This window comes from Centruroides sculpturatus, unplaced genomic scaffold (assembly GCF_000671375.1).
Source record: "Centruroides sculpturatus isolate CEXI.00-Female unplaced genomic scaffold, Cexi_2.0 scaffold722, whole genome shotgun sequence".
NCBI lineage: Eukaryota > Metazoa > Arthropoda > Arachnida > Scorpiones > Buthidae > Centruroides > Centruroides sculpturatus.
The window spans coordinates 98,428-121,514 of record NW_019384969.1 but is presented as its reverse complement, the minus strand read 5'-3'; the positions used below and the strand labels follow the sequence as shown (position 1 = coordinate 121,514).

General features: G+C 31.5%; 1 protein-coding gene across 6 annotated transcripts in view; it reads left to right on the top strand.

Annotated features, from left to right (window-relative positions):
- Nucleotides 1-230: 230 nt before the first annotated feature.
- LOC111632571 (cyclin-dependent kinases regulatory subunit-like) overlaps nucleotides 231-23,087 on the top strand; it is a 35,701-nt gene continuing 12,844 nt past the window's right edge. Inside the window, exons 1-4 of one of the 6 annotated variants that reach the window (XM_023377045.1) lie at nucleotides 269-408; nucleotides 505-990; nucleotides 7,188-7,263; nucleotides 12,205-12,332. In XM_023377045.1, coding sequence (XP_023232813.1) covers nucleotides 7,205-7,263; nucleotides 12,205-12,332 — 187 coding nt within the window. In that variant the 5' untranslated portion in view covers nucleotides 269-408; nucleotides 505-990; nucleotides 7,188-7,204. Of the gene's footprint in view, nucleotides 409-504; nucleotides 991-5,767; nucleotides 5,956-7,187; nucleotides 7,264-12,204; nucleotides 12,333-23,087 lie in introns of those variants that run through there. The other 5 variants (XM_023377042.1, XM_023377043.1, XM_023377041.1 and 2 more) reach the window with 5 other exon arrangements.

The following is a 23,087-nucleotide window of genomic DNA, read 5'->3' as shown; positions in this document are numbered from 1 at the left end:
AATATAATTATCGTCGGTATGTCTCATTTTTTCTGAATGTATGTAAATAAATATTTCAGTTCAATCCACTGTCTTATTTGATTCAACTTTTAATCACGTAATATTTAAAAATCAAACGTAACTTTCAAAATTATTAGTCAAAAATGATTACTTCCTAAGACTTGATTTATCCATAATTTATTTACTGATAGATAGTTTCGGAAGACGGCCGCCAGGGTGTAGTTGTTAGACGTTTGTATAAATTTTAAGAATCAAAAAATTATCGCCAGGTGGCTTAAGAAGTGCGGTAAGAATTGAATTATAGATAGATTTATGCGGAGGTAAAATTACGATTGAGTATTGTTTTAAACACAGTTTTGATAAATGAAACATTTCTGATATTCTAAATACTTCGTTTGTCGCTAGAATGTAAGCAAATATTTCATAATGTAAACGTTTAATAATGGTAAATATTTTTTATTGATCTAAACTTTTAAGACGAAAGATGATTATGTATTTTACCAGATGTAATCTGTCAAAAGTGACTGGAGGAGAAATGAAAATCATTCAATTTTGCATTTTCTCACCTTCCATTTATGAGTTATTTGCAGGAAGTGTTTCACATTTCTGTTAGAAATGCGTAACCCAACTACACGTACTGTACACTGATGAAAAAATACGAACTTTTATCTGAATTTAAATGTAATAAAACTTCCCAAGCCAAATGTGCAAAACAAGAAAACCTTCCAAGAACAACATTGATAGGAATTCTGAAGAAAAAAAGAGGAAATTAAGAAACTTTCTTGGGTTGTTGTTGTGACTGTCTCGAAAACGCCAGAGAAAGTTGTCATACAAAGATGCTCTAGTATGTTGGCTGAAGCAAATTCATTCATTGAATCTTCCTGTTTCAGGGCCAGTACTGAAACAAAAAGTGATGAAAATTGCTGAGGTTCTTGGAGTAAAAACCAACTTTAGTTCCAGTGATGAATGGTCAGAGATACATTGTATATGGTATAAATCACTACTGTATTTTTCTAATTGTAGTTTTGTGGTTTTTATAAAGTTTCAAGCTGTCATAGCATTGGATGTAATTTTTCTTCAATACAAGTCAATTGCAATTCAAAAGATATAAATGTAAAGATTAATCACAGAATATTCATTAAATTTAATCAGTTAAGAAAAATTTAAATTTGAACACCTTCCACCAATAAAAAGTGTTTTGTGTAGAACTGCAAATGCACAGACAAGATATATTGTTAGATATCAAACAAATTATATATTTTGCTAGGTATTTATATACTTAATCCATGTTTGTAGGTTTATTAATTTTTTACTTTTCCGTCTTATAGAATACAGCATAGGGTTCCATATAGTGATTGGTCAAATTTTGACCCCTCCAGTTTTTTATTTTTTTAGCGCACTCCAGTATAGTGGTGAAGTACTTGTGTTAAGACTTTTGTGTCTGTCAGATGTGCACACATATGTCCATGTACATGCACAAAAGGTCACTGAACATTTTCATTTACGGTCACTGTAAACTATAGTAAAAACTAAATGGTTCCTCTGGAATCTAAATCACATCCCTTACTGTATATTCAGTGACAAATTCTTCTGAACAACTACTTGATTCCAAGAATTTATAAAATTTATTTAAAACAAAATTAATATTTGATTCACTTTTGTGGAGCATTCTATCAGATAGGCTTGACCAAGCTTGTTACACTTAAGGAGCCCAAAAATTAAAAAAATACACTTACAAAATTCTCTGTGTGTATTTTGCATTATCAGGACTGGATTAACCAAAAATATTGGAACTTTTCAGTTATTTCTATATATGGGGCATTGATACTATTAAATTTTAATGGTTAAAAGTCAAGAGGGTGAGCCATATGTCATATCTCAGATATGATACATGAGTCACCTTCTTGACTTTTAACCATTAGGTCAGACAATAAAAATTTTTTGTTGTCATTTTATAAATTTTTTAGAAACTCTTCTCTAACCTCAAAATTAAGACTTTTGCCTTTTTATGATAAATAATATAATAATTAGTAATAAAATCTCCTAATAGATGGTGCCACACAATTTTATTTTTGTGCTAGTTTGCCTTAGTTTTTTAAACTTAGATATTTTAAATAAAAAAATTCTCAGAATTAATGAAATTACTCCTCTTAAGCTGTTGTTGTTGTTTAAAGTTTATATTGGAGTATATTTTAAAATTATTGAACTTCCTAATCTTTAACCTCCTGTTCAAATGCTGCAAAAGTTGAGTAAGAACCCTTACCAGTTTTTTATTTTCATTCTCACTTGAATTTGTTTTGGTGGCTCTGCAAAGGGGAAGATTTTTATGCCACTGGATTTCAGAAGGTTTTATCAGTATATATTGGAACAAGTGTTATGCTGGAATGACTTGAAAATTTATGTGTTTTAAATTCTTACCTTGAATACTTAAAACAATAATAAAACTGCACATTAATCTTGAAATACCTTATAATTAATTATTGGGATATAGCTTGTAGCTTTTAAAAAAAACTTAACTAATTAACAAAGCATAAGCTGCCAACACCATGTTGTGTGCAAACCTGTGTTGTCAGTAGTTTAACCATTTCTACTAAGCATATTCCAGCAGATTTGAACAACTCCATCCATTGTCCAAAAATAACAACCAAAGCTTGTGAGCATATGCATTTGAGAAAATCTTACATACTGTAATCTAGTGAGTAGTCTATTAAAAATAAACAAATGTATGTGAAAATTGATATATGAAATACTTTAATCTTAAAATTAATTTTTCTATTCTCTCTCTACTATATATATACTAGCTGCAAGAACCTGCTTCGCTGGGTTTTTATTTGTTCGTACATTTGTATGTAATATAGTTTTTTTTATATATATATAAAAGACTGTTTTTCTAAGTAATCTAGAATCTAGCTGCAAGGACCCGCTTCGCTGGGCAAAAAGTAACGTTAGTGAAGATTAAGATAATTACATCATAGCTAATCTTACCCGTTTTCACAGAATGCAAGAATTAGGTCCCCCGTTTCCAGACTAATTAGAGAATTTTTACGTTTAGTCAAACGAACTATTTTCAACGTTTCTGGAATGTTTACAATCGTTTTATAATCGAACCAATATTCGAATTTTATGTTTGAATTAAAAATTTGAACAAAACATTTGAAATAGAAAGACACTTTCAGCCTCATATCTCCTGCACCCTTATAGCTATCGAGACGCAACCACCCCTATGCATGAATGGAGACTTGGGGCTACCACCACATACAAACACCATTCACGTGCGATGTGTAGTTTTGGCGGAAAAGTGAAATATAGGGACATACATGTCACATGTCCATTTTTATATATATATAGATAATTAATGTGTAGTTATTATTTAAACCCTATTTACAAGAAGTTTTCAGCCATGAAAATTCAATTTCTTTACAACATGGTCATATGTTTACAGACAAGTTGCTATATGGAATTGCCATTGCTTAAATGAGGCAGAATGGAGTATTTTAGTCAAGAGTGAGTTTTGCATAACTGATGTCAGCTGACTGTTGTGTAAATCAGGCTTAAGACTTATGCCAAATTGGATATTGCATTTGTGAATGAACATAAATAAAAATAATTAACTATAATACTTTCATGAAAAACTTGAATTTTCATACAATCATCAGATCAGATCAATTCATGAAATATAAGACTGTTGATTGATAGGGGCTGTTGATAAATTATGTAAGGTACAGTATTTTGAGATGGAAAAGTGTCAAGGATTTCTTACGATTTCTTACTCAGGGATAGGGGATAATAGATCTTGTCTTACGTAATGTTATTAGTTTTATTTTTTGATCTCGTTGAGTGGTGGAGTTTTGAATTTAGCTTCAATTTGACACTATTTGATTAGCTTCAATTCTATTAAGAATGCTCATTGTACCAATGCCATCTCGTGTGACATGATAGAATAATAATGCTAGCAGACTCACACTCTACACATTTTTTCTTNCTACCACCACATACAAACACCATTCACGTGCGATGTGTAGTTTTGGCGGAAAAGTGAAATATAGGGACATACATGTCCATTTTTATATATATATATAGATAATTAATGTGTAGTTATTATTTAAACCCTATTTACAAGAAGTTTTCAGCCATGAAAATTCAATTTCTTTACAACATGGTCATATGTTTACAGACAAGTTGCTATATGGAATTGCCATTGCTTAAATGAGGCAGAATGGAGTATTTTAGTCAAGAGTGAGTTTTGCATAACTGATGTCAGCTGACTGTTGTGTAAATCAGGCTTAAGACTTATGCCAAATTGGATATTGCATTTGTGAATGAACATAAATAAAAATAATTAACTATAATACTTTCATGAAAAACTTGAATTTTCATACAATCATCAGATCAGATCAATTCATGAAATATAAGACTGTTGATTGATAGGGGCTGTTGATAAATTATGTAAGGTACAGTATTTTGAGATGGAAAAGTGTCAAGGATTTCTTACGATTTCTTACTCAGGGATAGGGGATAATAGATCTTGTCTTACGTAATGTTATTAGTTTTATTTTTTGATCTCGTTGAGTGGTGGAGTTTTGAATTTAGCTTCAATTTGACACTATTTGATTAGCTTCAATTCTATTAAGAATGCTCATTGTACCAATGCCATCTCGTGTGACATGATAGAATAATAATGCTAGCAGACTCACACTCTACACATTTTTTCTTATGGGAGAAAGGTAGTGTGGTGGTTTCTCTCTCTCCTCTCTTGTTTTGTTTTGTATGACGTTTGTTTACACATGTTTACTAGTCAATCTGTCAAAATTTTTTGCATCCTTTTGTGAAAATTAATATAAAAGTGAATATTATGATGTTGATTCATGATAATAATAATGAAAAGATTGTTGATAATTAAAAAATAAAGTTCTTAAAATAAATTGTTCATTCGAATTCATTAAATTTTTATATTTTTAAATTTGTTTACATAGTCTTTTATAAATAATAGTACATATTAATTAACTAATTAATAATTATATATTTTGGACCTAGGTTTTTAGGGTTTCATAAAAAAACTTTTTTTTTTCTTAATATCTTTCTAAAAAAATCATGCTTAAATATTACATAAGAAGATAGGGAAGGGGAGAGGGATCAAAAAAAGTATTACGGTTTCTTACACGGTGGTGGAGGTCTAGAATGGCTGAAATTGCCCTTACATAATTTATGGACTGCTCCATAGTGACAACTATTTTTTTTATTTCAAATACTACAAGATGCATCTGGAATATATAATGCTTTTTTTAATCCTTATTAAATTATGAACAATATGATGATAGCTCCATAATTGTATATGTAGTACTTCCAGTGTGATGTCAGCAACAGAGCCATCTGGTGTATCCTCCCTCAGCCTGTACAAGTTGTATGATGTGTCTGGAACAAAGATGTTATGCAAAAATTGCTGATAAGCATGGAATAACAGCACATCAGTGTTATGAAGAATTTATAAAAGCTGAAGATACAAATGCTCTTTCTTATTGTTCAGTGGCAAAATGATTTAAACTGTTTACAGGAATCAGAGTGCCAATGAACAGTGCAGTGGCTGTCCTGTTACTAAGGTGAATGATGTGTCTGTAGCTGTAGTTTTGCAATGTCTGAAGAAAGACTAAAAATTTACACCTGTATTGAAATAGACTAAGACTAATCTGAGTTTTTATACATGATAACATATTCTCATTGAAGTACTAGGGAAATAAATTTTATTTTTGATGCCTTCATGCCTTTCCAGATGTTCAGAAATGGATTTGTTTTTCAATGTGTGATCATTCTCTAATGAATCATTACAATGCTAATCAAACAAAGATTTTGTATGTTTGATTACCATTGCATGTTCTACAACTGATGAGGATCTATAAATTGGACCAAAAACATTGTTGTGCATTAAACAATTCTTACTGGAGTAATTTAAGGTATAGAGTAAGTTTTATTTAAATATTCCAATAAAATTTCTAAAAGCCAAATTAATCTGGATTTATTAAATTTGAATTTGAAAATAGCTTAAAAATCTTTATATGTTGGGTTGTTCGGAAAGTAATTTCGTTTTTTTTACCACTAGACGGATTAGTCATATTTTTCCTGCCATTTTCATTCTAAACCGTATTATCATTATATATTTTATATATTTTGACAACTAGCATTTTAAGGCTTATTTGTAAAAAATTTTGTTTGATTTTGTGCAATTGTTTATTTTTTGTCCCCCATCAAAGCAGCATATTCGGCATATTTTGCTCTTTTATTACTGAAAAGGTAAGAATGCTGTTCAAACGAGAAAAAAATTGTGTGACGTGTATGGAGAAGATGTATTGACAGAATGACAGTTCCAAAACTGGTTTACAAAATTTTGTTCTGGCAATTTTAATATTGAAGATGTGCCACATTCTGGATGGCCAGTTGAAGCCAATGGACATAAAATAAAGGTACTGATTGAAGCAAACTGCCGAATAACAACACGTGAAATCACTAAGAGATTAAATTTGTCAAATTGAACTGTTTATGATTACTTGAAACAAATTGGTTTCATTTCAAAGCCTGGTATATGGGTTCCACATGTTCTTAAAGAGAGATGCTCTCTTTGGTGGGATTTTAAGAAATTTTTTTTTGGAGCTTTTACCAGACAATTTAACAAGTGATTTGAAAGTGTACTGCCATAGAGTAAACAAATCGAGTAATATCATCAAACAGAAAAGGCGGCCAGAATTGATCAACAAAACAGGTGTAGTGTTTTACTGTGATAATGTCAAATTTCACACAAGTTTGGTAACTCGTCAGAAACTGTTATAACTTAGATAGGATGTGCTATCACACCAACCATATTTGCCAGATCGAGCGTGCACAGATTATTACTTGTTCTGGTCTATACAAATTTTTTTAACTGTAAGACATTTACTTGAAGTGACAATGCCAAAAATCACTTGGATCAGTTTTTTGTAAGCAACGATCAAAATTTTTATGAATGTGAAATCATGCTACTACCAGAAACGATGACAACAGGTATTTGACCAAAATGGTCAATATATAATTCAATAAAATATTTATTTATTATAAAAATATTGTGTTTTTTTCCATGTAAAAAAACGAAATTACTTTCTGAACAATCCAATAGATAGAATTTTTAATATAAATATGTTGATAATTTTTTATTTTAACAGAAAAAGTTGTATTATAAATGCCTGAAACACAGATTCAGTATTCTGAAAAATATTATGATGATGCTTATGAATACAGGTGAGAATTGTTCATAAATTTTATTGAAATTTGTCTAATAATAATTTGATTTATTGTCTGCAAAACCTGTCCAAAAATCATTTCATTCTTTTATTTTACACATTGTTTGATCTTCCTCTTCAAGATTTGATAACTTTTTTTTTCTCTCAGATGATCAAGCTAATTTTTTATTTTTTCATGTTTTTCTTTTCTCTGCTTCTATTAATTCCTCTCTAAGAGAAAATAGTTTTATTTATTTATATTATTTTGTTTAACATAATCTATTTTCTAGAAGAAAATGTCCTCATCTATTCTTAGTTCTTCATGTGCAATTCTTTTAATCCAGCTTATTCCATTTTCCTCCATTAGTGTTATCATTGTTTAGATCAATGTTGTATAAATTATGGATTGCAAAAAAATTTTTTAGGTTGTGAGAAAAATTTCAAAAATAATAAAATACAGTAGAGCGTCGTTTATCTGAATCAATTGAAGACTGGGGTTGTTCGGATAACTGATTATGTACGAAAAAATACATAAACCTATCCCATGTTGAAATTTTTCTCCATTGCAAGTCGCCTTGCGTTGAATTTTAGTCGATGTTTAGCCTAACATAAACTTTTTAAAATAATAATCGTGGCTATTGTATCGTTAAAAATTATTTCTTTATTTTGTACAAACAAAATAAATACACTGAAAAATATAAAAACAAAAAAATTATACTTTGGAAGTTAATCTAGTATCAAAAACGCTCGATTCAGCATGACACACAGTCCTGAGAAAAACACCACACAAAAGTGCCAGTGCTGCCAGCTAAAAAACACACATCAACAAAAAATATTGGAGTAGCCAAAGATTGCAGCACCACAGCACTAGCGAAAATTTAAATTTGCCTACTGGAATTCTTTCGGATAAACGACGCTCTATTGTACAATATAAAAACAAAGTAAACTAACTAAGCTTCATTCAATATTATTGAATAATTAAAACTAAAAAAAACTAGATTGTATCACATTTCTTCCTAAAACAGGATACTGTCAGTAAAATTGCATGCAAAACACTGATGCATTACATTTAAAACCATAAATGAGATGGTTTCTTATTACCCTCATAGTTTTAATTTTAGAGTAGCATTTTCCTGTAATATTCTATTGAATGTAATTTTTGAAATATTTAAACTTAGTAAAAACAATAAAAATTTAGAGTTAAATAAGACGGATTAAATGCTTTTTGCATAGCATATTAGCATATATTAAATGGATAAATTAAATAAAATAGTGTAAACAAATAATTAATCTTGTTTTTATTAATATTAGCCATTTATTAATATGTTCCCATTATATCTTTCTTTGTCCAAGGAACAAATTTTTTCCTTGACAAAGAAAAAATTTTTCTTTGTCCAAGGATTTTTAAAGATTTTGGCTTTCAGCAACTTGTTTTGTAATCATTTCATAATAAACATCAAACAGTACAGGCCTCATACCAGGTCACTTTTTTTAAAATTTAATTCAAATATTTATTTATTATCAAAGGTATTGATTTAAAGTTATAAGTTTATAAAAAAAGTTTGAATGTAATTAATAATTAATGAACAAAATATCAGTTTGTTAAAAATTTGAATAATTCCAAGTAATTGAGAATGAGATTCTTAATCTATATATGATTTGAATTATGTAATTGTTAATTATTGTACATTTATATTGTTAATTATTGTACATTTATATTGTTAATTATTGTACATTTATATCTGGCAACACTTGAAAAGTTGTTAGTCGTCAGAGTTTCGTCTGGTTGTAAATAAGTTCTGTTAGTTATTAAACTTAAGTATTAAAAGAATAGAAAAAGAGAAAAGGTAATGCTTTATTTTTTGTCTTAACATGGTAGCAAAGCGTGGTTTAAAAGAAAAAACAAGAAGTGAAAAGGGTTAAATAATTTAAGAAAATAAAGAAAGAGCACACGTGGTAATGGCGGCGAAGAACAGTGATATTAATATACCAATATTTGATGGAGCAGATTATAGTAACTGGAAATTACGTATGTTTAAGTTTTTACAATTCAAAAAGTGTAAAGATGTAATGAGAGCTAAAATTAAGACCGATGATGACGAATGGGATGAACGAGATATCCAGGCGACTAATTATATCTATAGCGGAATAACTAACAAACAGCTAGAATACATAAGCGAACTTGATATGGCTTATGAAATTATCCAAAAGTTTGATGAGATGTATCTGAAAAAGTCAACAGCTCTGCAAATTGTGTGCCGACATAACCTTGAAAGTATCAAATTGAAAAATTATTCAGAAGTATGCTTATTCTTCGACGCGTTTGAAAAGGCTGTGAACGAATTAAAGCAGGCAGGTGCAATGATATCAGAACAAGAAAAATTAAACTACATGTTAAAATTGCTACCACAGAAGTATAGTCATATTGGTGATTTAATAGATGTTTTACCAGAAAAGGAGAGAACTGTTGACTATTTGAAAAGCAAAATAAAGTTAAAAAGTGCAGAGGAAAATTCTAATGAAGAGTCAAATGATAGATCAAATGTATTTCGAGCTGAAGCCAGGTCATCATTTCAGAATAAGTTGAAATGTTTCAGCTGTGGAAAACCTGGTCATTTAAAAAGAAATTGTCGTTTTGAAATTGAAAATCGTAGTCGAAGTCATGGTTTTTCTGTTTATCGAGGACGTGGATTGTTCAATGCCAGAAACTTTCAGAGAGGGCGAGGAAATTTTCATCAAAACATACATGAATATCAAGGAAATAGTTTTCAGACTACCATTGCAAATAATACTTATATTAATACTACAAGTAAAAACGAAAAGTCAAAGANTTTCGATTATCCGGATTTTTCCTTATCCTGACTACCTTCATCCCCAATTAGTCCGGATAATCGAGGTTCTACTGTATGTAGATTTATATCATTCTATGTGAAAAGTCATTGAATTGCTTTTATTTGTCTTAAGATATTTGCTATTATATGAGTGTTTTTAATTTATTTAATTTTAATGAAATGGCAATTCTATGTTTGTGAATATACTAAAATGTTCTATGTAGTATGGATGCTGTATAATACAGTTGTATATAAAATTACTTTAATCTGTGTCAGTTGATTTTCTCACAGCAACTCCAAGTTATTATTTAAGACTTTATTGTAATATATTCTTAAATAGATTATATATCATATACATTTCAGGCTGTTGTACATTCATAGCCCCTTTTCAGTGCTATTAAAGACAACACAACAATTATTAGAATTGACACTATTATGATCTCAAAAAATCTTTTACATTTTGATTATCTATATTTACTTGCATGTCTTTAAGCATGAGAAACAATTCTTAAAATTCCAGTACACATGCAATGTTCTCATATAAATACCATTATAAAACCTTTAAACACTTTTTTAATAAATGGGTAAAAAATTATATTACAATAAAGTCTTAAATAATAACTTGGAGTTGCTGTGAGAAAATCAACTGACACAGATTAAAGTGATTTTACATACTACCAAAATGTTATTTTTGCTTTAATTTAATTACTTCAATTAGTTATTATATTAATATATAATTAAGATAAAATTTCTACAGATATTTTGATATTCTAAATTTAAATTTAGTATGTAAAATTATAATATGTTAATGCATTTTACAACTTGCTTTCTTTTTTTTATTCTTGGAGATAACCAATAAATCTTAAAATGTTTAGATAAGTTTTGAGAGAATATTTTTGGTAAAATAAAGCATTTTGTATTAATAATGTGAAACATTATAGTATTATTAGTTCACAAAATAGCATTATGTGAAGCATTAATAGTATTATTACTTCACAAAATAAAGCATTTTGTGAANTGTAAATTATCTGAGCCGATTTCAAAATTGTTACGATGAGAGAGACTTTAAATGTGCTTTGCGAGTCCTGAAGTACTTGTACTTGACAAAAGACTTTAAATTAAAATATTATAAGAATAATAATACTGATATCTTAGATTGTTTTGTGGATTCTGACTGGGCAGGAGATACTCTAGACAGGAAATCTACCACAGAATTTATAATTAGATTGTTTGGAAATGTAATCTTTTGGAAATCCAAAAAGTAGAATAGTGTAACAAAGTCTTCTACATTTGCTGAGTATATTGCATTATCAGAAGCTGTAACAGAAATAAATTTTCTAATTTATCTAATAAATGAGGTTTTCATTAAAGTTTGTAAACCAATTAAGGTATATGAAGACAACTCAGGTGTAGTAGCCATTGCTAAATATGGAAGCTTTACAAAAAACTCAAAACATATTGAAGTTCCTTATCATTTTGTGCATGAGAATGTTAAGAAAGGAAAAATTGAAGTTGTAAAAATAGAGTCAGAAAATAATAATGCTGATATTTTTACCAAGGCATTAGGAAATGTCAAATTCATTAAATATAGAGAGATGCTAAATGTAAAAGAATAGAATATAAGATGATAAGATGTGTGAGATTAAGATAAGTTGTTAATAGAGCTGTCAAGTTGGCTGTTACTTTTCTTGTATTTAACATTTTTGTGTTATAATATAAATGTAAGGAGGTGTGTTAATTATTGTACATTTATATCTGGCAACACTTGAAAAGTTGTTAGTCGTCAGAGTTTCGTCTGGTTGCAAAGTTGTAAATAAGTTCTGTTAGTTATTAAACTTAAGTATTAAAAGAATAGAAAAAGAGAAAAGGTAATGCTTTATTTTTTGTCTTAACAGTAATTTACAATGCTTTTCCATTTTGGCACTCTCTGACTTTTAGTTAAGTTAATGGGCCCCATTTTATGTTTGTTTTGATCATTAACGCATTATGACAGATGATTTTATGAGTGAGATTTGTAATCGTTTAATTTGAAAATATTAATGTAAATAATGACAGAATTTGATTGTTTAATTTTAATAACTTGAATTTCAAGAAGTTAATACATAATTTATCCTATTATTTTTTTTCAGACATGTTATTCTTCCACCAGAAATTGCATCATTAGTTCCCAAAACACATCTTATGACAGAAACAGAATGGAGAAATTTAGGAGTTCAACAGTCTCCTGGTTGGGTACATTATATGGTCCATACACCAGGTAAAATAGAAATAAAGGATAAAATGTTTTAGTTTTATAAATAATAGTAATTAAAATATTGTAACTTGTTAATTCTAAAGTTGGAACTATTTTCTAAATATTAAAATTTACACCTTCCTCTCACATTCCAGCATTCACTGATTAAAAATGAACATATTTGACTACCTTCAGTGGCTTGCGTCTGGTTAAACAGATTCTATATCAAACCTTTATAGCTTGTTTGAAGTTTGGAATAATGCCATTTTTCTTTGATGTACTTGTCTTTGAATTAAAATTTACTATGTTTATGTAAAGATTACTATAATTTTAACAAATTAAATGAATAGTTACAAACAAAAATATGAAAATGTCTCTAATAAATAATGTAAATGAAAAACTAAAAAATTAAATTATTTGGAGAGATGTAAATTGCTATTATTGCATGTATTACTGGTTGCTGCTATTTTTTTAAGGGGTTAACTAATATAGATTGCCATGCTTTGGATTTGGATATAGATTTTTTTTAATGTTAATGCAGCTTCCTTTAAGTGTTGCGGCAAATATTTCAAACACTTCTATGGTTCTTAGTTTATGGTTATCAAATGTGCATTTTAAAAGCTTTGCTTCTGTCCATCGTGGAGACACCCCTTGCTTGCATATTGTGCTAGAGTTGTACTGTATTTGTTTTTACTAATATTGTAGTGGTGCTCTTTGAGTCTTTGCATCCAAGATCTATTTGTTGAGCCTATATATGTTAGATTTCTACACTGGATTACAAAAAAAATAACGCACCATGAAGGACTTGTTGGATTTGAATAAAAATTGGTATATGACATCGTCATTGCTAGACAGATATATGATTGCTACCATAAAACAAAAACATACTTTATTGTGCAGTAATATGCAATACAGTGCAGAAACTAATATCCTGTTGGGCCGCCTCTAGCGCGGATACAAGCTGTGATACGCCTCGGCATGGAGGCGTAAAGGTCGTGAATAATGTTCTGAGGCATATCTGTCCATGCATGATGCAATTGGGACTCAAGATGCGTCAGATCCTGTGGCTGTCGTAGCTGGCAACCCAAGTGGTCCCACACATATTCAATTAATGATAAATCTGGAGACCGTGCAGGCCAAGGAAGTGTGGCAACGTTACGTAGGCAGTGTGTGGCCGGGCATTATCCTGCTGGAATATGCCTGTCAGAAGCCCTGCCATGAGGGGCAACACATGTGGCTGGAGGATGTATTTCACATATCGTTGGGCTGTGAGGGTAGTACGCATGACAACTAGAGGTGTCCTATTGTCGTATGTTATGGCTCCCCACACCATAACACTGGGGGTTGGGCCTGTGTGCCGCTCCACAGTATAGGCCGGGTTGACACCTTGACCAGCGGGCCGCCACACTCTCACATGGCCATCGTGAGCCCCCCCAAACAAAAGCGGGATTCGTCGCTGAACACAATATGCTGCCAATGGGTAGCAGTCCACGATTGTCGTGCACAACACCACTGCAGACAGAGGTGTCAGTGGGTGGCTGTTAACGGTAGAACACATACTGGGCGTCGGGAGATCAATCCGCCTTCTACTAAGCGCCTGGAAATGGTGCGGCTGAATACACAGTTCCGTAATGCAGGTGCCACCGCTGCATGAATGGTAGACAATGAAGCTGTAGGCACTGTCCGTGCTTGACGTACAATGAGACGATCCTCCCTTCTTGTGGTCTGTCGATAGCGTCTGGAACCCGTTTGCCGTTCATGTGTACCCCTACTTACCCACTGCTCATAACACACCCTAATAGTTCTATCAGAATGGTTCAGATGGCGGCCAATCCGGTGGTATGACCATCCTCCTTCTTTCAATCCAACGATGCGACCTCTCTCAAACTCACTTAACTGAGTGTAAGGCTGTTGAATGCGTCATAGAGGCATGTCTGTCACTCAATGAAGACAAAACCATGAATAAAAGCGCAGAACATATGCACAAGTCGTCACAGCGTGCACCTTTATACCAGGCAGCGGAAATATTTTTTTCTCTCTGGTGGTGATATAACACAAGAACCTACTCTCAAAAGCTAATCATTTACATATCTAGCTAAGATGATGCAACATATCAATTTTTATTCAAATCCAACAAGTCCTTCATGGTGCATTATTTTTTTTGTTGTCCAGTGTATTTAATCTGTTGTCATACAGTGGTATGGAATATACCCCAGGAATTTTGCTATCTTCAATCTTATCCTTATTGTTGTTGAGTAGTTTGTATACAGTTGATTGCATTTATAGGCTAAACAGGTATTTGTTTCATTATGATCTTGTAAGTTGTACTCAATCTTGGCTTGTAGTCAACTACTATGCATTTACGATTTTGAAATTTTGTTCATAGTTGTGCTCCTATGCTCCTAGTCTATCTTTTTAAAGTGCTCTTCTATGGTATATGCTAATGTAGTTATTAGTTTGCTGCTGTAACCATGCTCTATTGCTATATGTTTTAACTATTGCATAGTGTCTTTGATATTAAAGCAATGAGTATTTGTTCTTTTTGTTAAAGCCCTACCTTATAAATATAAGGATCATTAGATGAAGGTATAAAAAGAGGGTGTTGATTAGGTTTTTATGGTACACTTTGATAAACATGTGGCAATTTTTTAATTGAATGTGGAGGTCTAGGAAGTGGGTCCCAGTTTCACTTTCTTGTTCTAGCTTTAATATAAAGCCATAGGAATTATTATTGAATTCCTGTAACATACTTTGTATGTTAGGTTTAGATCTCCATATGATTAAGATGTCATTAACACAGTGTATGTATAATAGAACATTTGGCTCAATTTTGTTTAAAATTTTGTTTTCTAATGCCCTCACTACCATTTCACATAAGTTGCCTTAAAGGGCATCCATTGGAATGCCTCTGTTTTGCAGATAAGTTTGGTAGTTAAAGGTGAAAACATGTAACACATTAGGTGTGTGAATTCTACTGAGTTGTCAGTGGTAAACAGGTGAGGATGGTACTTTCTGAAAGAGGAAGTCTCGTAGAGTGCAAAAGTATGGTTCTAATTTAATAGCGGGACACATTGATTGAAAGTCTAAAACCGTTATATATTCACAATCAGTTAATGTGATTTTTTCTAACTTAACAATGAACTCATTGGGATTGGAAATGGTATGTTTATATCCTTTGAGGTGGTCTATTAAATAGCCATTGTAGTTTTTGCTGTATTTTTTACAAAACTTGCACCATTTGTTCTTCCAGATTAATAACTTTAACGTTAACATATAACATGTTCAGATCCTTAGCATATAGGGTGTTCTCGAATATTGTTACATGTAATTATTCATTTAATTTGTTAAAATTATAGTAAACTTTACGTAAATATAGTATATTTTAATTCAAAGACAATTATGCCAAAGAAAAGTGACTTTATTCCAAAATTTGAACCAGCTATAGATGTTCAATATAGAATCTGCTTAATTAACCTGATGCAGGCCAATGAAGCTAGCTAAAAACATTCATTTTTATCAGTGAATGCTGGAATGTGAAAGGAAGGTGTGAATTTTAGTATTTAAAATATTGTTTCCACTAATGTAAGTGTAAGAGAAAGATATCATTATTAACAATACAGAAAAATGCTTTAATTAACCCCTTTAGTTCTTCGCCCGAGTTAACTCGGGCATGTTACATAGCCTTACATAAAACTCGGTCCTTTCGGCCCCCCAAAAAATGTTTGTTTTTTTTTTTGAATTTTTGGAATGTTTTTTAAGTCTCCAAATTTTTTCAAAAATTTTTACCCACGCAAAAAAATTTTATCGCGATTTTAATGAGTCTTTGATAAGGCTCGATTAAGGCTTAATTGTTTTTTAATGGGAGTTTTTTTATCAAATTTATTTTATGGTTCCTAAGTTGTAGCACATGGATTTGACTTCGGTAAAGTTCTTTAAAGCTGCTTTCTGATGTCAAAAACACCTCCAATAGTTTTTTAATTTTTTTAATTAGTAGATTTTATTATATACATGTTTAATTAAGTCGGGGGGTCGGAAATCGCAATTAAAATTTGAATTTTTAAAAAATATTTAAAAATATACGGCCAGCTAGAACTCACTCTACTTTAAACTCTTATCCTCCGGAGACTTCTTTGAGAATGTCCCGGGAAATCAGACTCCAGCTGTGTTCAAGGTCATTCAACTGTGTAAACAATGACTCATCGGTGTCAAATTTCGCAGAAAGGCGAGACAAAGGAAAATAAAGTTTGAAGCTTTTTCTTCAAAATTAACACATTTCTTTCGTTTTTTTTCCAGTTTTAAGTATTTTTTATGTTTAATTACATTAATATCAAAAATTGCTGGGAACGTAAGGTGTTAATGGAGATAAAACTCTGTGAAAATACAACTAAAAACCGAGCCCAAAAATGTTTAAACAGTTTCTATAATTCTCATCTTCAGAAATATTTATTATAAGAATGCTGTTGTTATGGAGATTAAATTGAACTAGAACAAAATCTAATTCTATTCAATCTTCCATCACAATGACTTTCTTATTAAGATGAGTATTATATCCAAGATCATTTCAATACGAGGGCTGTTCAGAAAGTTTGCGGCCTCAAATAGAACAACAAACAAAATGTTAAAACTTTTTTTATTTTTCAACGTAGTCTCCTTTGTTAGCAATGCACTTATTCCAGCGATGTTCTAGCTTTTTTATGCCATCACAATAGGTCGATTTGTCAAGGTGTGCAAAATACTCGTTCACTTCAGAGATGACTTCGTCATTTGAGTGGAATCTCTCTCCAGCCAAGAATTTTTATAGGTTTGGAAAAAGATGGAAGTCACTGGGGGCCAAATCAGGTGAATACGGTAGATGTGGAACTAATTGGAAGTGAAGTTCGTTTATCTTTTATTCATTGATTCTGGTGGAATGTGCAGGTGCATTATCATGATGGAACAGAACCTTTTTCTTCTTCAAGTGTGGCCTCTTTTCTTTGATTTCTTTCTTCAGTTTTTCCAAAAGTTCACAGTAATAGACAGCATTGATGGTCTTTCCTCTTTTTAGGTAGTCAATAAAGATGCCTTTAGCATCCCAAAAAACCGAGGCCATCACTTTCCCTGTTGATGGAACTTGTCTTTGCCTTCCTTGGTGGTGGCGAACTGTGGTGTTTCCATTCTTCGACTATTCTTTTATTTCAGGAGTGTAGTAATGGATCCACATTTGTCAGTAGTCACAAACCGACGCAAGAAATCCTGTGGGTTTTTCTGGTAGAAGTCCAAACACTCCTTTGACATCAAAGTGCGAACACGTTTTTGCTCGGCAGTCAGCAGATGCGGCACCCACCTTGCTGAAACCTTCGTCATACCCAAATCTTCGGTTAGGATGTGGTGCACTCGGTCAACAGAGATGCCTGTTGTCTCAGCTATCTCACGCGTTTTCAAACGGCGATCTGCTAACACCCAAATTGTGAACTTTGTCGATATATTCTTCAGTGACAGCAGTTGACAGTTATCCTCTGTGAGGGTCATCTTCCACACTCTCTGCCAGATTTAAAAAGGGCTGTCCATTTTTTCACAGTGGTGTACGGAGGAACAGACTCTCCCAAAACTTCATCCATGTCAGCTTTGATTTGAGATGGGGGCAATTTTTTTTTGTTGGGTATTTTATGACTGCTTGAGTCTCCGTCTTCTTCATTTTTGACAAAGCATGTGCACGCTGACTATCTGCTAAGCTGTCATGGCAAAACTTTATGACAAATCAAGCGGAAATTGGTGTCATATCTTTAGCAAAGATGGCTGAATTATTCCCGCCAAAATTGAATTAAATTGATCGCAACGCCGCATATAAGCAAAGCCGCGAACTTTCCGAACAGCCCTCATATTTTGTGTTTTACTTGTATTTTATAGAATTTGATCTCTTAAAGCATTTCTTTGTACTGTAAATGGAGTTACACTGATTGATTACTATTAATTTTATGTTCAAAAAATTTTAATTGTGCTATCATTAGAACGGTTAAAAAGTTCTCCTTATATATAATATGTTTATGTATTGACATTTATGAGAATAGTGATCTAATTATATGATTTAACGATAACAAATTTTAATAGCAGATAGATAGATTGCATTCTATTTGAAATATCAATAACTTATGAAATTTGAATAAAGTTTTTTAAAAAAATGACAAATTGCTTCTAAACTTTAAATTTTCTAATCTGATTAAATAATTGAGAAGCTGTTTAATTCTGTAAACATAATAAAGTTTATTGAATAACATTTTCGTTTCTATTTAAGTCATCTTCATTGTATAATCAATTAAATATGGAAAAACTTTGAAAAGTTGTTGTTTACAGATTGAGATGCATTGGCAATGTGCTATGTTTTGGGGATTAAAACTGGATTTACAAATCAAATAAACTAAACATTAATCTTAAATAAAATTTTTATTTATTTTTTGCAACAGATTTTAACCATTTTGGATATTGAGTATTCAGCCATTTATTGATAGCATTAAATTAAACAATACAATGCACACAAAATATTTAGAATTATATAATTATCAAAATTTAATATAGTTGGCAATAAATTTGTTATTTCATTTGTTATTTCAATTTGTTATTTCATTACTTGAACTATAGCCAACTGTACAGCTGCCAACTTCTTGGTCAATGAGGTTATCCTGAAACACAGCACATCAAAGAAGCTGAGTAATGATAAGGCCAACTGTTTCTTACTTAGATAAGTCTGGATGTGGTCTCCATCTTTGACATCATACCTTGGAGAGCAACCATCTACCATCCCTAGATTAATGGCTTTACAAAAAGATTCATTCAGACACTGGCTAACATGTTGACCATGTATGTTGATATTTACCATTATCTATTGGATTAGGTATTGCCATTTGTTATCTTTGCCTATAGCAGCTCCAAAAAAAAGGTGTTCTTCCTTCTCCACGGTCAACATGTTGCAACCCCATGAATACTCTTCTATCTCCAACCCCTGAGACATTCAATGTCTACACCAGTGTTTCTCAACCTCTAACGAATCGTCGCCCCCTTCAACGTAGTATTGCCCCCTTCAATAAAACCGTTATGTAGTATCGCCCCCTTCACTTCAAAATTCCGATGCTGAAGGCCAAGGCTAACACCAAATTCGTACTGCATTGAATAGACTAGTGACTAGTATAATGTTATTTGTTTAATTATTGTACGATATAACAAAAAAAAAATCTAATTATTCTTAATATAATGTTTTACTACAGGTATGCCTCCTACAACGCGGTAGATATGTTCCGTGAAAATACTGCGTTGTGGGAAATCACGTTATAGGAGACACCAACTTAATACAAAAACTGGGATTCGGTTCTAAAAAGAGAAAAACTTGACGTTCGAATGGCGTTTTTTGAATTTTTCAAACCAGCCATTGCTAGCCACAAATTTAAACCTTATTTCATCAGCTGACGACTGTCCCATTTGTTTTAAATAATCAAATATTTTTAAGGCTTTGTGTTTAAGTGCACTTTTATTTAAAGGCAACCGTTTCTTGTTCATATCTTCTACCCATAATATTAGCGCTTGTTCCATTTTTTTTTTCATTATAGGTGCTTTCGGACGAGCAACAATTTTCGCAAGAATAGATGATCCGGATGCGACTGAATTCCTAATCTTTTCTTCCTATTGCTTATTCAACCGAATAGTTGACTCATTTAAATTAAAATGCCTACCAATATCAGCTATCCGCTCTTGATTTTTAATTTGATCCAAAATTTCTATCTTTGTTTGAAGAGATATATTAATAAATTTCCTTTCTAACTTCCTTTCTAATGGTCCTTTCTTTTCATTCGACATTGTTATGGCTAAAATTTTTTCAAGCAATTTTGTGGACAGTAAAAATCGCAAAAAAATAACTTTCCTTTACTATGTTGTTAAAAATATACACCCAATAGAAGTTTATACTTGTATTTTGGACCATTTTTGCGGTCCCTACCTGTTGAAAGAGTATAAATTATCGAAAATTCAATGATATATTTGAGTGTTTATGGTAACTGATGCACATCTGTCTAGATACCGGTCTTCCAATGAAACTTTCATGGGAATAACACGTCAACGTGGACAAACAGCTGTTTTCGAGGACATTTAGCTCTGTAGCGTATTACGTGATCCATTGCGATTTTTCTGTTATGTGAAAGATAATTTGTTTCTAAATACCGTAAACCGCATTGTAAAAGTACCGCGTTGTAAGAAAATTTCCGCATTTTTCCAACCGCGTTGTAAGAAAACGCATTGTAAAGGTACCGCGTTGTAGGAGGCCTACCTGTATATCGCCCAGAAAATTGTTTTTTGCCCCCCCAAAATATGAATTGTTAATCACCCCCTCAACATGGAAAAATGCCCACATGGGGGCGATATCGCCCTGTTGAGAAACACTGGTCTACACTGTCAGTATATTTTAATTTAGAAGAGGGACTTAGTTTCTGAGCAATTTAATTATTATTTTTAGTTTCAATTAACTGGCTACCTATTATTAATAAATATTACAATATATAATATTATAATAATAATTTTTTGTTATTTAATTTAATTATATGTAAACACAATTCTTGGATTCTATTTATTAGACGAATTTTAATTAACACTGTTTCTATTAATTAATTTGACTTAGATTTGACTGTTGCATGTACCAAAAAACAGAAATAGTGTTTTTCCTGTGTGTGTGTTGAAATTAATTTAAATATCATCATCATCAATGATTTGTGTTGTGACATCTAATGATGTGAGGCAATCTTGGTGTTGCTAACTTCCAAATTTGTAGTCCTGTCATCATATCCTGTCAGACCATTGACTTTCTATAACATAGGAAATGTAGGGAGTTGACTGTCTGTGGTGGGCTCTTGTCAAGTAGCTTGTTTGGTAACTGAGGAAAATTTGAGTTCAAAATTTTGTTCCTGAACCAAATTGTTTGAAAAGCAAGGCATTCAAAACTCAAGGTTTGACTGTATCAATAATGCTGTAAAGTACTATATTATTTTTCCGCCCTCTACAACGATTATCCCCTCATATTTTGTATTTTACTTGTATTTTATAGAATTTGATCTCTTAAAGCATTTCTTTGTACTGTAAATGGAGTTACACTGATTGATTACTATTAATTTTATGTTCAAAAAATTTTAATTGTGCTATCATTAGAACGGTTAAAAAGTTCTCCTTATATATAATATGTTTATGTATTGACATTTATGAGAATAGTGATCTAATTATATGATTTAACGATAACAAATTTTAATAGCAGATAGATAGATTGCATTCTATTTGAAATATCAATAACTTATGAAATTTGAATAAAGTTTTTTAAAAAAATGACAAATTGCTTCTAAACTTTAAATTTTCTAATCTGATTAAATAATTGAGAAGCTGTTTAATTCTGTAAACATAATAAAGTTTATTGAATAACATTTTCGTTTCTATTTAAGTCATCTTCATTGTATAATCAATTAAATATGGAAAAACTTTGAAAAGTTGTTGTTTACAGATTGAGATGCATTGGCAATGTGCTATGTTTTGGGGATTAAAACTGGATTTACAAATCAAATAAACTAAACATTAATCTTAAATAAAATTTTTATTTATTTTTTGCAACAGATTTTAACCATTTTGGATATTGAGTATTCAGCCATTTATTGATAGCATTAAATTAAACAATACAATGCACACAAAATATTTAGAATTATATAATTATCAAAATTTAATATAGTTGGCAATAAATTTGTTATTTCATTTGTTATTTCAATTTGTTATTTCATTACTTGAACTATAGCCAACTGTACAGCTGCCAACTTCTTGGTCAATGAGGTTATCCTGAAACACAGCACATCAAAGAAGCTGAGTAATGATAAGGCCAACTGTTTCTTACTTAGATAAGTCTGGATGTGGTCTCCATCTTTGACATCATACCTTGGAGAGCAACCATCTACCATCCCTAGATTAATGGCTTTACAAAAAGATTCATTCAGACACTGGCTAACATGTTGACCATGTATGTTGATATTTACCATTATCTATTGGATTAGGTATTGCCATTTGTTATCTTTGCCTATAGCAGCTCCAAAAAAAAGGTGTTCTTCCTTCTCCACGGTCAACATGTTGCAACCCCATGAATACTCTTCTATCTCCAACCCCTGAGACATTCAATGTCTACACCAGTGTTTCTCAACCTCTAACGAATCGTCGCCCCCTTCAACGTAGTATCGCCCCCTTCACTTCAAAATTCCGATGCTGAAGGCCAAGGCTAACACCAAATTCGTACTGCATTGAATAGACTAGTGACTAGTATAATGTTATTTGTTTAATTATTGTACGATATAACAAAAAAAAAATCTAATTATTCTTAATATAATGTTTTACTACAGGTAGGCCTCCTACAACGCGGTAGATATGTTCCGTGAAAATACTGCGTTGTGGGAAATCGCGTTATAGGAGACACCAACTTAATACAAAAACTGGGATTCGGTTCTAAAAAGAGAAAAACTTGACGTTCGAATGGCGTTTTTTGAATTTTTCAAACCAGCCATTGCTAGCCACAAATTTAAACCTTATTTCATCAGCTGACGACTGTCCCATTTGTTTTAAATAATCAAATATTTTTAAGGCTTTGTGTTTAAGTGCACTTTTATTTAAAGGCAACCGTTTCTTGTTCATATCTTCTACCCATAATATTAGCGCTTGTTCCATTTTTTCCATTATAGGTGCTCTCGGACTAGCAACATTTTTCGCAAGAATAGATGATCCGGATGCGACCAAATTTCT